Source organism: Carcharhinus amblyrhynchos, chromosome 7 (genome assembly GCF_965287045.1).
Source record: "Carcharhinus amblyrhynchos chromosome 7, sCarAmb.v2.hapA, whole genome shotgun sequence".
Lineage (NCBI taxonomy): Eukaryota > Metazoa > Chordata > Chondrichthyes > Carcharhiniformes > Carcharhinidae > Carcharhinus > Carcharhinus amblyrhynchos.
Genome location: NC_137330.1, coordinates 37,917,787 through 37,931,642, shown reverse-complemented (window position 1 = coordinate 37,931,642; position 13,856 = coordinate 37,917,787). Strand labels below are relative to the sequence as shown.

General features: G+C 42.8%; 1 protein-coding gene across 5 annotated transcripts in view; it reads right to left on the bottom strand.

The window, feature by feature from the left end:
• lpin1a (lipin 1a) overlaps positions 1-13,856 on the bottom strand; it is a 131,508-nt gene that overhangs the window by 39,526 nt on the left and 78,126 nt on the right. For 4 of the 5 annotated variants that reach the window (XR_013887000.1, XM_080192169.1, XM_080192172.1 and 1 more), the window contains exons 6-7: positions 12,804-12,911; positions 1,609-1,738 (exon numbers count right to left, since the gene is read on the bottom strand). Coding sequence is in view for 4 of the 5 variants with exons in the window: in XM_080192169.1 (XP_080048295.1) it covers positions 1,609-1,738; positions 12,804-12,911 (238 nt within the window). In the remaining variant the exon portion in view is untranslated. The remainder of the gene's footprint in view (positions 1-1,608; positions 1,739-12,803; positions 12,912-13,856) is intronic. The other variant, XM_080192171.1, reaches the window with a different exon arrangement.

The following is a 13,856-nucleotide window of genomic DNA, read 5'->3' as shown; positions in this document are numbered from 1 at the left end:
TGGAATGGGTGCCGAATTCCAGAAATGCATAACATTTAATGGAATAAAGCATATCTGAACTGCACCTTACCATCCCTCACCCAATGGGCTGGCTGAGCGCGCAGTTCAGATGCGAGGCTGGAACAAAGAAACGTTCACCTGTGTCACAAGAAATCAAGACAGCACAGTTCCTGTGAGCCGAAAGAACCAGCCCATATACCACTACTGGAGTAGCTCCTGCTGGTGGATCGATGCTCAAAAACCAGGGTGAGTTTGGTAGTTCCAAATCTGGCAGGTAGAATGGGGGCAAGGCATACTTACCGGTAAAAGGTACCACGATTTCTCAAAAGTGGAAAGATGATTTGAGATAGACAATCCAGTTTTTGTAAGTGAGCCATGTCAGCCCAAGAATTGTGCTCAGAACAGGGTCACTGTCCTATGAAGTGTGAGTGCAGTACAGATTTTTGAAGAAATACGTAGATCATTTATGGAGACAAGAGCCATTCCAAAAGACAGAAGTACTACTGGTTCCTATTGTGTCAGCAATTAGTGCTGTTCATAGATCCCTACAGTGCAGATGGAGGCCATTCAGCCCATCAAGTCTGCACCAACCACAACCCCACCCAGGCCCTATTCTCATAATTCCACATATTTACCCTGTTAATACACCACCCCCGCAAAAAAAAAGGGTCAACTTAGCATGGCTGATCAACCTAACCAGCACATCTTTGAACTTTGGTAGGAAATTGGAGCAGCTGGGGGAAACTCACTCAGATAGGGGTGGGGGTTGCAGACTCCACATGGCTGGGAATCAAACCCAGGTCTCTGGCACCATGAGGCAGTATTTCAAACAGATTAAAATGTGACATTTAAATGTGATGGGTGGTTAGCTCACCTCCACCCGGGTGCCCTGGCAGGCAGGCAGTGAAATTGGCAGCTCCATCTACCAGTTAAAAGTAAAAAAGGCAATTTAAGTTTGCTAATGAGCCAACTGATCCAAATAACACACTGCCGCAATACAAAACAGTGGGCAAGATTCACAAGGTCAGCTTTAAATAACTTTATGGGGAGAAAGAGGCAGGAAGGAATGGAGGTGTTTATTCTGGGGGTGGGCTGAGTCAGGAAAACGCTTGTTTCTCCCAGCCTGGCCCCTCCAGATCTGCCACCCCATCCTTCTCCCTAAAGCTGCCAGATCCTTTCACACCATAAAAGCCCAGCACCTACCTTAATTCAGGATCCATCACTCCTCTACGTGGACCTCCTTGCAGCCCTGGCAGTGCCCACTGAGCTCTGATGCTGCTTGCCGATCAAATTGACTGCCAGCTCTCAAGGGGTATGGAAGTCCGATGATCACCTGCTTAAGGCTAGCCTCAGCGTGGTATTGCAACAGGGCAGCCTTGTTGCGTGTACATCACTGTGGCACCCACTTTACTCCAGGGAGGCAAGAAATTCCCTCCCCCACTTAAGATTCAGTCCTATGATTCTACAACAGTATATAGCGTACACAGTACCTATTAGACCAGATGTCAAATGGCTTTGTCATTTGATACTGACGTTTTTATGTTCTCAGGAATTAAATATAAATTTGTGTATGTTCATAATGCTATTATTTAACACCTTTGTAGATACCTTGCTAGTTTGAGGGAGTTCGCCCCACGCCCAGTGCATTTCTGTGTTTAATCTGTTCATTCCTCGTTCTGATGGCTTATTGACCAATTCGGAGTCACTGTTCGGAGTAGGAGGGCGGGATCTTGAGACACTGTAAAACATGGAGTAAATCTTCAATAGGTGTAACACAACCCGTCAACTCACTATCAGCCATTCTGAGCTAAGCTACACTGTCAAGATCTATCTCTATGCATCTTTCTTTCAGTAGATGGAAGATTCCAGGGGAATTCTTCCACGGTGGGAAAGAGAGAAAAGAATTTGATGGGTCAAAAGTTGGATTTATACAAGCATGAATTTCCGCGGGATCTTCCACTGGTGCACACCAAGGCAGAACAAGAAACCCGCTGAAGGCCATTACAAGATGATTAGCATCCTGTTGATGAAATGCAGATGAAGATCTGATCACCCGTGCCCAATTCTCTGCAGCACTTTTCAGGAAAACATAGCAGTGCAAAATATGTCTGAAAACAACATGGCATGCAGATAGTGAGACTCACCTGAATGATGCCCAATGGCCATCCTGAACCCCAGAACACCACAGAATAGAATGACGGGGGTGGCGGAAGCAGATACACCTTTGACTTCATTCTCCTGGATGGGGTCCATCTTCCAGCCTTAGAATTTTTGTAGACATTCATGATTTTTCCTCGGGAGTTTTCACCTTCCAGAATGCATATTTTCAGGAGGTCCACCTTCATTCTTCAATAATGGGTCAATGACGTTGAATGTCTTTTCGCTATCACCCAAATAGCTTGATGGATTACATTCCATCAAACCCACCCATTACAGAATATGGCACAAAATTCCCAGTTGTGTAATTAATAAGGTCGGGACGAAAAAAAAAATGGCATGTTTTCCCAGCAGTCTCTGCAGGTGGGAACATTCCACATTTCCATTCCAGCCATAGGATATGGCCCCCAGATGGGAGAATTCCAAGCCCAGTGACAGGGGTGGGAATGTGGAGTGTTTCCCCACTGTGGAAGCTGGCAGGAAAACACGCCAAATCCGGAAGATCCAACCTCATGAATTAAGCAACCAGATGTTTTGTACCATATTCTGCAGCACGGCAGGCCCAATGGCGCATAATCCACCAACCTATCTGGATGCCATATTGCAAAGGCTCCAAACACCACTGACCAATTACTGAAGGAGAAAGATGGTTCCCCAGGAACACTGAGGCTGGAAGTTGGACTCCTTTCAGGGCACAAATCTGGAAGGTCCAGCTGCAGATGCTCTTACCACCCACTGTTGTGTTGCTGGGTGCCCAAGGGAGCCATTGGCCTCCATTTTGAGCACTGGAGGCATCGCCAAGCAAGTCCCAATATTTGCACACTACATTGTTCCAGATGTGTTTTGCACCTCTGGGGTTTTCCAGCTGCTGCCGCCACGGAGAATCAGGCATTGGTGACTGAGCGTTCATCTTCATCCCTTAAGTGAGATGCAAATAAGTTTCACACTGGCCTCCAGCAGATTTCCCGATCCACTATGGTGGGCACCAATGGAAGATCTGCAGGAATTCACACTGAGTAGGAACAATTTTTGGCCCTCACACAGAATTCTTCCCTCACCTGCCAGTGAATCAGCAGCAGGGACATGGAAGGTTTCCAGTCCTTGTCCACAGATGGAAGAACACATGACAAGGGTCATGGGTGGAAGAGGGGATTCACAATGTTGAAATGGCGGCGCGGGCTCGTTGGGCCGAAGGGTCTGTTTCCCGTGCTGTGTTGTTCTTTGACACTGTCCTCAGCTTTTAACATTTTAAAAATTATGTCACAGTTTCTTTCTCGTGATTCTCTATAATTTGTAAGAATTTTTTTTTAAGTCTTTCACTAATAATTAATTACTGACATTCATCATACACATACCATTTGGAAGAAAATGGACAAGTTAGTGACAGACATCATGGTTTCGTATGGGGAAGGTCATCACCTAACAACTTGATTGAGTTTTTCGAAGAGGTGACAAAGATAATTGATGAGGGAAGGACTGTGGGTACTTTTTTTTTTAATGGATTTTAGTAAGGTGTTTGACAAGGTCCCACATGGCAAATTGGTACAAAAACTAAAATCACATGGGGCTCAGGGTGGGCTGGCCACATGGATACAGAACTGGCTTGGTTATAGAAGACAATAGTGGTGGAAGAGTATTTTTCCTAAATGGAAATCTGTAGCTAGTGACGTTCCACAGGGATCAGTGCTGGGACCTCTGTTGTTTGTAGTATATATAAAGGATCTGGAGAAAAATGCAGGGGATCTGATTAGTACATTTGCGGATGACATGAAGATTGGTGGAGTTGCAGATTGTCAGAGGATGCAACAGGATATAGACAGATTGGAAACTTGGACACAAAATGACAGATGGAGTTTATTCTGGACAAACGTGAAGTGCTGCATTGAGGTATCACATTTAGATGTGAATTATACTGTAAATGAATATTAACATATAGAGGGATCTGGGTGTGCAGGTCCACAGTTCCCCAAAAGTGGCAACACAGGTGGCCAAGGTGATAAAGGCAGCATATAGTACACTTGCCTTCATCAGCTAGGGCATTCAGTACAAGATTTTGGAAATCACGGTCCAGCTATACAAACCTTTAGTTAGGCCACATTTGGAGTGTTGTGTAGCTCTATTCACCACACTACCAGAAGGACATGCTAGCTTTGGAGAGAGTGCAAAGATTCAGCAGGATGTTGGCTATGAGGAAAAGCTGAATAAACAAGGATTGTTTTCACTGAAAAGATGAAGGCTGAGGGGAGACCTGACAGAGATTGGCAAAACAACAAAAGGCATAGACAGTGTGGATAGTCAGAGGCTTTTTCATAGAGTGGAAGTGTAAATTACAAGGGGGCACAGGTTCAAGGTGGGGAGGGCAAGTTTAAGGGAGATGTGCTGGGGACGTTTCTCCACACGAAGTGATGGGTGTCTGGAACATGCTGCCAGAGGAGAAAACAGGCACATTAGCAACATTTAAGAGGCATCTGGATGAATGCATGAATAGAGAGGGATACACACTTTGTAAGTTTAGTTAGGGCATCATGATCTGTACAAGCTTAGAGAGCCAAAGGGTCCATCCCTGTGCTGTACTCTTTGTTCTTTAATAGCTAACTGTATTGCTTACACACACACACACACACACACACACACACACACACACACACACACACACACACTTCATTGTCTGTTAAAAAGGATGAATTAGAAGTTAGTTATTAGTACCTGGATGAAAACACAGAATAGGTGGCAAAAGAGCCATTAATCTGTTCTTTGAATGTGTAATTGTCGATATAGGTTAGAAAACATATTCACTTCATAATGACAAGTTTTAAATTACCCATCCCAATAGACTTAATTATATGTATCAATAAATCTGGAGAACCAAAAACCATTTGCCCAGGAACTATGTTTGTCATAGCTCAATAACGTAGGTTCGCTTGTGAAGTAAATTTTACTTCTGCCTTAGTGACTGGTTTGGAAGTCAGTCATTTTAATTCCATTGGCTATTAATGAAGCAGGGAAAGTAGTAACGTAGACACAAAATTGGCTCAGTGCTAGAAAGCAAAGGGTAATGATGGTAATTATTGTAACTGGAAGGCCGTTTCCACGAGTTTCACAAGGCTCAACAGCTGCTGGTGAGAGGGAATCAGGTACTGAAATCTAACTCTGAGTTCTGAGAGACTGTTTCTCTCCAGGCCACAGAGCAGGAGAGACTTGCCAAAGGAACAAGACCCAGAGTGGGTTCTCTCCAACTCTATCCTTCCTGGTAATCTTGACCACCCACATGCCATAGTCAGAGTTTTAAGAATCAATGCAGGAGCTGCTGCCTCCATAAATCATCAATCTCTCTAATTTGTCTCGTTGCTGAATCCAGAAAGACCACTGAGCCCACTCCAAAACCATCCAAATTATCAATCTACACGATGTGTACGACTGACTTATTGAAATTTAGACTACATAATCCATAGCTGTTTGACAGTACAGAACATGGGCACAGCTGAAAAAGGAGAGACATATGCCATCTCAGCTTTTCATCTTGTAATCTTTACAACAGTAAAAGGGAACAACAATGCTGATTGGTTGGCAAGTGAACTCTAATTGGTAGAAGTGCTGCTATATAGAATGCAGCAGGAAACAGTTAACTGCCAAGCTATTGCTCAAATTCAAACCAGGCAGGTCAGCTGATAAAGGAATTGCCAAGGGGAGTGAAACAGGGGAATGGCTGTTACCCAGTCTTTTGATTAGTTGACAAGAGTGCAATGCGTGGACATGCTCCATCTGTAAGAACGGGGCTATTTAGGTGGATAGATGTGGCTTCTAGCACCTTCTACCACGTGCAAGTCTGACTGATTATCTTTAAGATAGTTAACTGGTCCCTAGTGTGTTCCTTCTCCATAGCAACAGCTCTACTAATCAAAGTCCACTTGTCAACCAAACAGCACTCTTCTCATGCAGTACAAATTAGCGTTGTTTTTACTGTCATCTGTCCTGAGTGCAAGATGAAAAGGTTATAGATTCCTGCAGTGCAGGAGGCGGCCATCCGGCCCATCAAGTCTACACCGACCACAATCCCAGCCAAGTCCTATCCCCATGCATTACCCTAGCTAGTCCCCTGACACTAAGGGCCAATTTAGGATGGCCAATCAAACTAACCTGCACATTTTTGGACTGTGGGAGGAAACTGGAGCACCCAGAGGAAACCCATGCAGACATGGGGAGAATATGCAAACTCTGTACAGACAGTGACCCAAGGCGGAAATCAAACCCGGGTCCCTGCTGCTGTGAGGCAGCAGTGCTAACCACTGTACCACGTGCATGTCTCTTCTCAGCACACACACAATCTATCCTCTTCCCACTGTAACACACTTGTGTCTGTGTGCGCGTATGTGAACTTTTGAATACATATGAGAGTCAGAGTACTTTATTTAAAAATCGTGTTAAGTACAATATCATTTTCTTTCAGAAACTTAAGAAAATCTGTGTGTCCTTTAAAGTCACACTACTTTAAATATTGAAACATCCATTGAATTAGCAAGCATATATTCTTTATTTAAAAAACTGTTGTGCTCAAAAGAGGTGTGGGGAAGGAAGCCATTCCCCCCAACCACATAACTGTAACACGCAAAATAAACTCCTGCCTTCAATTCCAGTATTTAACCTAAACAGTGATAATTCTGCAAATCAGAGTTGCTGCATTATTACCTTATTAAATCTAAAAATTCATAAGTTACATAACTCTTGCTTTATTTCACCCATTTTAGATTTTAAATGGGAAATCTGGGGGTGATAATGTTGCTGCACTCTGTTTTCCAGTTACTTTATTACTAATACAGCATAATCGAGATATTCCCCATTTATCAAGTTTCAAACGGTCAAGCTATGAAACAAGATTTTCTATCATTTCAGATTGAGTGACAAGTCTATTGTCTAGCTTCATGCTCACTAAATATTTTTAGTTTTCTCCAAATCCAGTGGTAATGACATCAAACTTCCTGGAATGCGTCACTTAAAAACTCTGGTGCCATGACATTTCCTCCTCCTACCCCCCACCCCACAAAGGAAATTTGTGTACAACTGATTTAACATTGATATGGGGGCAAATTTCCAACTTTTTTTGCTGGCCTTACGACTTATATCTGTCAAAACCATCTGCTCCTCATTTACTCTGCTGCAATAGAACACCACAAAAATTTTCACAACTGTTGCACTACCATTGATTTAAGTCCAGAGGTTCAGCTGCAACATCATCCAAGTCATTTGATATCAACATAACTGAGATGTTTTTGATTTCTTTTCCTTAGTTTTTTTTATATTAGATCTAAGCTAAAAATTCAAAGTTAAAAACTGCATTGTGCATACTCAGAATGGCATTACAATGAGATACCATCATGCTGCAATAACAATGGTAGAGGGAGAACTGCAGCAGGAGGGAAGAGGGCCTGAGTGTGAGAGTGAGGCACCATGGTGGAAGCCAGCAAGGTCACTAACAGTCCTAATGATGTTGCTTTATCCATCCATTCAGTGGAGCAAACTGCAAGATAATCTGTAGTCTGTAGAATCTGTTTTATTACTGGGAATAGCCACGACTCTCTTGAAAATTATTAACTAGTCATTGTATTGATGGATTCTTCATTTGTTGATTCTTTATTATTTTCATAACGCTGATGACGTTTCAGCAGATTACTGAGTTTGATGCAAGGAAACGAAGAGGGTAAAAGGCATTCCCACCCTACAAAGTCCTCCTCATTAACCTCTGGATGTCAAAGGTCGAGAGAGCTGTCCCTCAGAACATTTAAGCAACAGCCTTACATGATGCCTGTATCCAAAATACCTCCATCATTCCTTGTGTATGATTTGCCCCACCATTGGGACCCAAAAGTGAATGCACAGTGGTATATAATCAGGTGGGAGTGTTGCCAGCAGGTCTGCTAGGACAGCAGGCGGCAAGAAGCATTATACTACATGTACCACATCACAAGAGTGCAATGGGGAAAGGCCACTGCCTAGAGCTTTCAGCCATGGTACTGCGAGGGGCTAGAAACAGGGTAGAACCCCTCTGGCTTTATGAATGACATGCAATGTATGCTGTGAATATCAAGAGTCTCCAAATTGTACCGGCACCCCAGAATGGAACATGATGTACTGCAGTGTGAAATTCAATTTGAAATGTACTTTTACAATTGTTTGGGAATAAAGGAACAAGCATCAGGTCAAACATGGGCAGGAATATCTTTGCATTCTCAGCTGATGTAAGTGCACTGATTCATCATTAAATATTTGAATGCCCATCATGGAGAGTGGCTCAGTAGTACCACCAATAACCAAATAAATCTAGTAGTTCAAATAGGGGCACTTACGAAACTCTATATACCAACAGAAGCAGAATCAAATTCCGTCAGAATCTAACCTCATGGCTCAGCAAGTCAATCACTGTCACCAAAAGAGCAAATTCAACTGGAAGTGCCAAGCGAGTGAGTGATCCTTCTCGGCCTCTCCCAAAGGTTACGACCGTCATTCAAAGCAATTCACCCAACAAAATATCAAGAAATGCCCGAGTGCACTAGATATAGCAGGGGCAACAGAACCCACCAAAATCATAGCCTGTGTGTGGAATCCTGGTGCTCCAGGGTGGAACTCACACTAACCAAGTTGTCCCAGCACAGCTAAAAGAGTAACTTCTACCAGATAACGTACACATCCTGTTCATGAAAATCAGGACAGATGTATCCAACTACTGTCCAATTAGCCTACATGATGGAAGGGGGGGGGTCATCGACAGTGCTTTCAAAGCAGCACACACTCAGCAATAACCCGCTCACTCAAAAGCGATTACTGCAGAATCTGAAACAAAAGCAGAAAATGCTGGACAAATCTCAGCAGGTCTGACAGCATCTGCAGAGGGAGAACAGAGCCAACATTTCAAATTTGGATGATTGTTCATCAGAACTCAAGTGCTCACCAATGACCAGTTGCTACAGACTTCATTACAGCCTTAGCTCAAACATGGACATGAACAGAGTGGGGTGGCAGGGGGAGGGAGTGGGGGAGTGTGTTTAGAACAAGTGCCCTAAACTAGCTCTTAGCTTCTTCTGTAGTATCTGGCTGCTTCATCTAACAATTTTGTTATTTCACCTAATCGTTTCTGCAGGGCTAGCACAAGCAGCAACTTAACTGTTCAACTTGCATAAGGTCTGTGTGGAAACTTTCAAGTCGCTGCACATTTTACAGGGATCATTGCTCGCTGCATCGTCAAGCCAATATTCAACAGGCATGACACCAAATACCTCAGTAAAGGACTCTTCACTGATCACTGCAGAGTGTTTAGCTACATTAGCAATTCCTCAAGTAATGCAGGCATGGACTTCAGCATTCAGGCTGGTGCAATTAATGTTTGTCCCTAGCAGTAACCATCTCCATCTTTCAAGGCATTATCAGCACCAAAATCCCAACCAACATTTGGACTAAATTCAATAGGACCAACTACAGCTAAACAGCAGGTCAGAGGCATTCATGGTGGTTGACTCTTCTTCTGACTCGCCATATTTTTTCTACCAACTACAATATGCAAGTCAGGAGTGCCATAGAATACCCTCCGCTTGAATGTTATTGCAGCCACACCCATCCAGGGCAGAGGTGGTCTCACTGACCAGCAACCCATCCATCAGCACAAATATCCACTACTCTCATCACTACTTCCAGCAGTGTTTACTGTTTGTAGATGCACTGCAGCAAGTCATTATCACTTCCTAAACCTGCAGCCTCTGCCTGGCAGGAGGAAAAGGGCAATAGGAGCATAGAAACACCATCACCTCCATCCTTTTCATAGAACATAGAACACTACAGCACAAACAGGCCCTTCGGCCCACGAGTTGCGCCGATCACATCAACACCTATCTATAACCCCCAATCCCATAAAACCCCATATACTCATCCAGAAGTCTTTTAAAAGACCCCAGCGAGTTCGCCTCCACCACCACTGACGGCAGCCGATTCCATTCACTCACCACCCTCTGAGTGAAAAACTTACCCCTAACATCACTTCTGTACTTTCCTCCCTGCACCTTAAATCTGTGTCCTCTCGTAGCGACCATTTCAACCCGGGGAAATAGCCTCTGAGAATCCACCCTATCTATTCCTCTCAACATTTTATAAACCTCTATCAGGTCGCCTCTCAACCTACGTCTCTCCAGGGAAAAGAGACCCAGTTCCCTCAACCTAACTTCATAAGGCATGCCTCCCAGTCCAGGCAACATCCTTGTAAATCTCCTCTGTACCCTTTCAATAGCTTCTACATCTTTCCTATAGTGAGGCGACCAGAACTGCGCACAGTACTCCAAATGAGGCCTGACAAGGGTCTTATAAAGTTGCAGCATTACCTCCCGACTCCTAAACTCAATCCCTCGATTTATGAAGGCCAGTACACCATACGCCTTCTTGACCACCTCTTCCACCGGCAAGGCCAATTTAAGAGTCCTGTGGACCCGGACCCCAAGATCCTTCTGCTCCTCAACACTACCAAGACTCCTGCCCTTGATACTGTCCTCATTCATCCCGTTGGTTCTGCCAAAATGGACGACTACGCATTTATCCGCGTTGAAGTCCATCTGCCACTTCTCCGCCCAGTCCTGCATCCTATTTATGTCCTACTGCAACTTTTGCCATCCTTCCAGACCATCCACAACACCACCGACCTTCGTGTCATCAGCGAACTTACTTACCCATCCTTCCACTTCCTCATCCAGGTCATTTATGAAAATGACAAACAGCAAGGGTCCTAGAACAGATCCCTGGGGCACTGCACTGGTGACTGACCTCCATTCAGAAAAAGACCTATCCACAACCACTCTCTGCCTTCTGCAGGCAAGCCAGTTCTTGATCCACAAGGCCAAAGGCCCTCGGATCCCATGCCCTCTCACCTTCTCAAGAAGTCTTGCATGGGGGACCTTATCAAACGCCTTGCTGAAGTCCATGTACACCACGTCCATGGCACTTCCTTCGTCAATGTGTTCAGTCACATTATCGAAGTTCAGTCACATTATCTCCAAGTCACACAACATTTTGATTTAGATGTTTGTCAGTTCAAGGAGGTACACCACTGGCTCCTTTAAGGGAACCAGTGTTGGGCAATAAATACAGGTCTTAGCAGTGATACTTACACCCAAATTACAATCTCCATTTTGACATTTATACAAGAATGATTTCAATCACTGACTGAGGGCTGTCCCAAAATTTAAAACAAAATCATTGTTTTATTCAGCAAATCCTGTAAGCCGAGCAGACAATATATGTGTTTCTACTCGTCGTTATTTTCTTTCTCCTGTTCATCCTGAATGAGTTTAATGGATAATCTATTGCCAGTGTTAGACTTAATCCAGAGACTGTGTGTACAGAAGCAGGTCAGAGAGGGTTCATGCTCCAATTTATCTCACACAGTACCACACTTCTATTTAGTCTTTTTTAAAAGACAGTTTAAGGCCCGTCGTACAGATCATCACCAAGATTTTAAAAAATTGTGCGTGAGAAGACAAGTAAATAAAGTAGTTACTGGATAGTATCAAGATTGGATGTTACCATATTACATAGTTGCACAGCCAAGATCAGGGCCTTTAATTTTATAATGCTCAACAGCAGAAATATGCAGAAAATAATTTTTCCTCAGTGTAAGGATGATACTAAACTATCACTCTCACATCAACAAAAGATGATGTCTGGGGAGTAAAACCATTAACCTGAAAAGGACTCTAAGTTTCAACTCCCTTTATTTGGGTAGATCACTCCAGCCTTGAGACTTCAAAAATCAAAGTAGAACCACCTTAAAAAAAAATGTTAAAAAGGTACTCCCCCACTTGCACACTGGAAACATTGAAAGGTTGATGCTTGTGGAGTGAGGCTGTCTGGTATGCATACTGGTGCACATTGGTACGAGTGAGCTCTTTACAAATGTTCAGTGCCAAGATCCAGTAAAGCAGGACATTGTGGAGCTAGCTTAAATCATCCATCACAATTTACAACAACTGGCCCGAGAGAAGTCATAATATTAACGCATCAGCGATACAAATACATGTTAATAGTTTCACATGAGTGTTCAGATGATTAAATTGTTCCTTGGCAATTTAAATAAACAGTATGAAACACACACCAGTCAGTAACACATTATAAACTCAAATTTGATGTTTTGTTTCCATCAGGATGGACGAGTATATCCGAGAAAATATCCACCCAGCCTTTGAAGGTACACAGTGCAGGAATTTTCGTGTATGATGGCTGACAGAGCAGTCTGAATAAGGTGAATGTGGCTAGAATATAAAAATCAACTTCATCCACAAATCACAGACATTCCAAGCCTAAACAGAATTTGCCATACAACAGCAAATGTCAAATCTGACAGATACAAGGCAAATCTGTGTGCGTCTTTGAAATTGCATTCCCTTTAAAATGCTCTGATTAAAAAAAAAACAAACAGCTAAAACAATAAAACTAAGGAAAATGGTGTAATCATAATAAACTTTGGATTTAAAATTGAAAACATAATATTGAGGTCTAAGAATGAGCAAACATCAAACCTTTAGGTTAATTAAAAACAGATTTAAATTATTACACGTCCTGAATGGTTAATGTATTAGCAGCATCACTAAGTGGGCACTGCAGCAACATTCTTATACCTGAGCATAGATGGAAAAAGTGACGATGGCTGTGGACAAGAATTAGACAAGCCTCCAGCAACAGGAGCCAAAAGATGTGAAGTACGTTGCTTGATTTCTACAGGCAGACTGGAGTTTTGCAATGCAGCAAAGAAAGCAGAATTAATTAGGTTGCTGGGCTCTTGCTGAAATATCTGAGCACAGAGTGTACAAATGACAAATAAAACAAGCAAGCTGACTGTTACAGCACTGACAATGCGTGTTACTTAATCAGGACACGCATTTGAGCTAAAATGAGCAGTGCTGTTTCCATTTGAAAATGGAATAATATTTTTAAAAACATAGATGTGATACAAATTGGACAACATACAAAATTGATATCAGTAATAAATCATGTCTAAAGCAGTGCAGGATATCACCATTTATGCATCATTTGAAGTGACAAAGAAATACCCTTTTTTTAAAAATCATGAGATGGTCATTGACCAGTCAATCCAAGACTTTACACTTTATTTCCAACTTTTGTTTTCATTCTCTGGGATTTGCCAAACGACTGTGTTGTCAACTATTTATGGTGATGAATTGAGGAACTAACTTTGGAATTTCCTGGTCATCTGCTGAAACATGACGACCAACATCAGCCACAAATAATAATCTAGCAGTTATTTAGTAACTGACAAAACAGGCCATTTTCTGTCCAGAATGAACATTTATCAATATGACAATGTATCTCCCAGTTCTGATAACGGTTAAATCACTGTACAGCAGCCCCACTGCTTTGATGTTGCACAATCCTACTAACCAATCTAATAGAAGCGTTTTTGCATTTGTGTGGAAATGTGCAATCTTCAAGCATTTTTGCTACATTGTCACTGTGGTTTGGGCACAAGCAAAGTGAAATAGTCATTACCCATCTAGTCACCATATGTTCAATTCTTTTTTCAATCAAAATATCAGAATCCTTACAGTACAGAAGGAGGCCATGTGGCCCATCAAGTCTGCACTGACTCTTCGAAAGAACATTCTTAGCCAAGTCCATTCCCCCACCCTAGTCCTATAATCCCACACATTCAC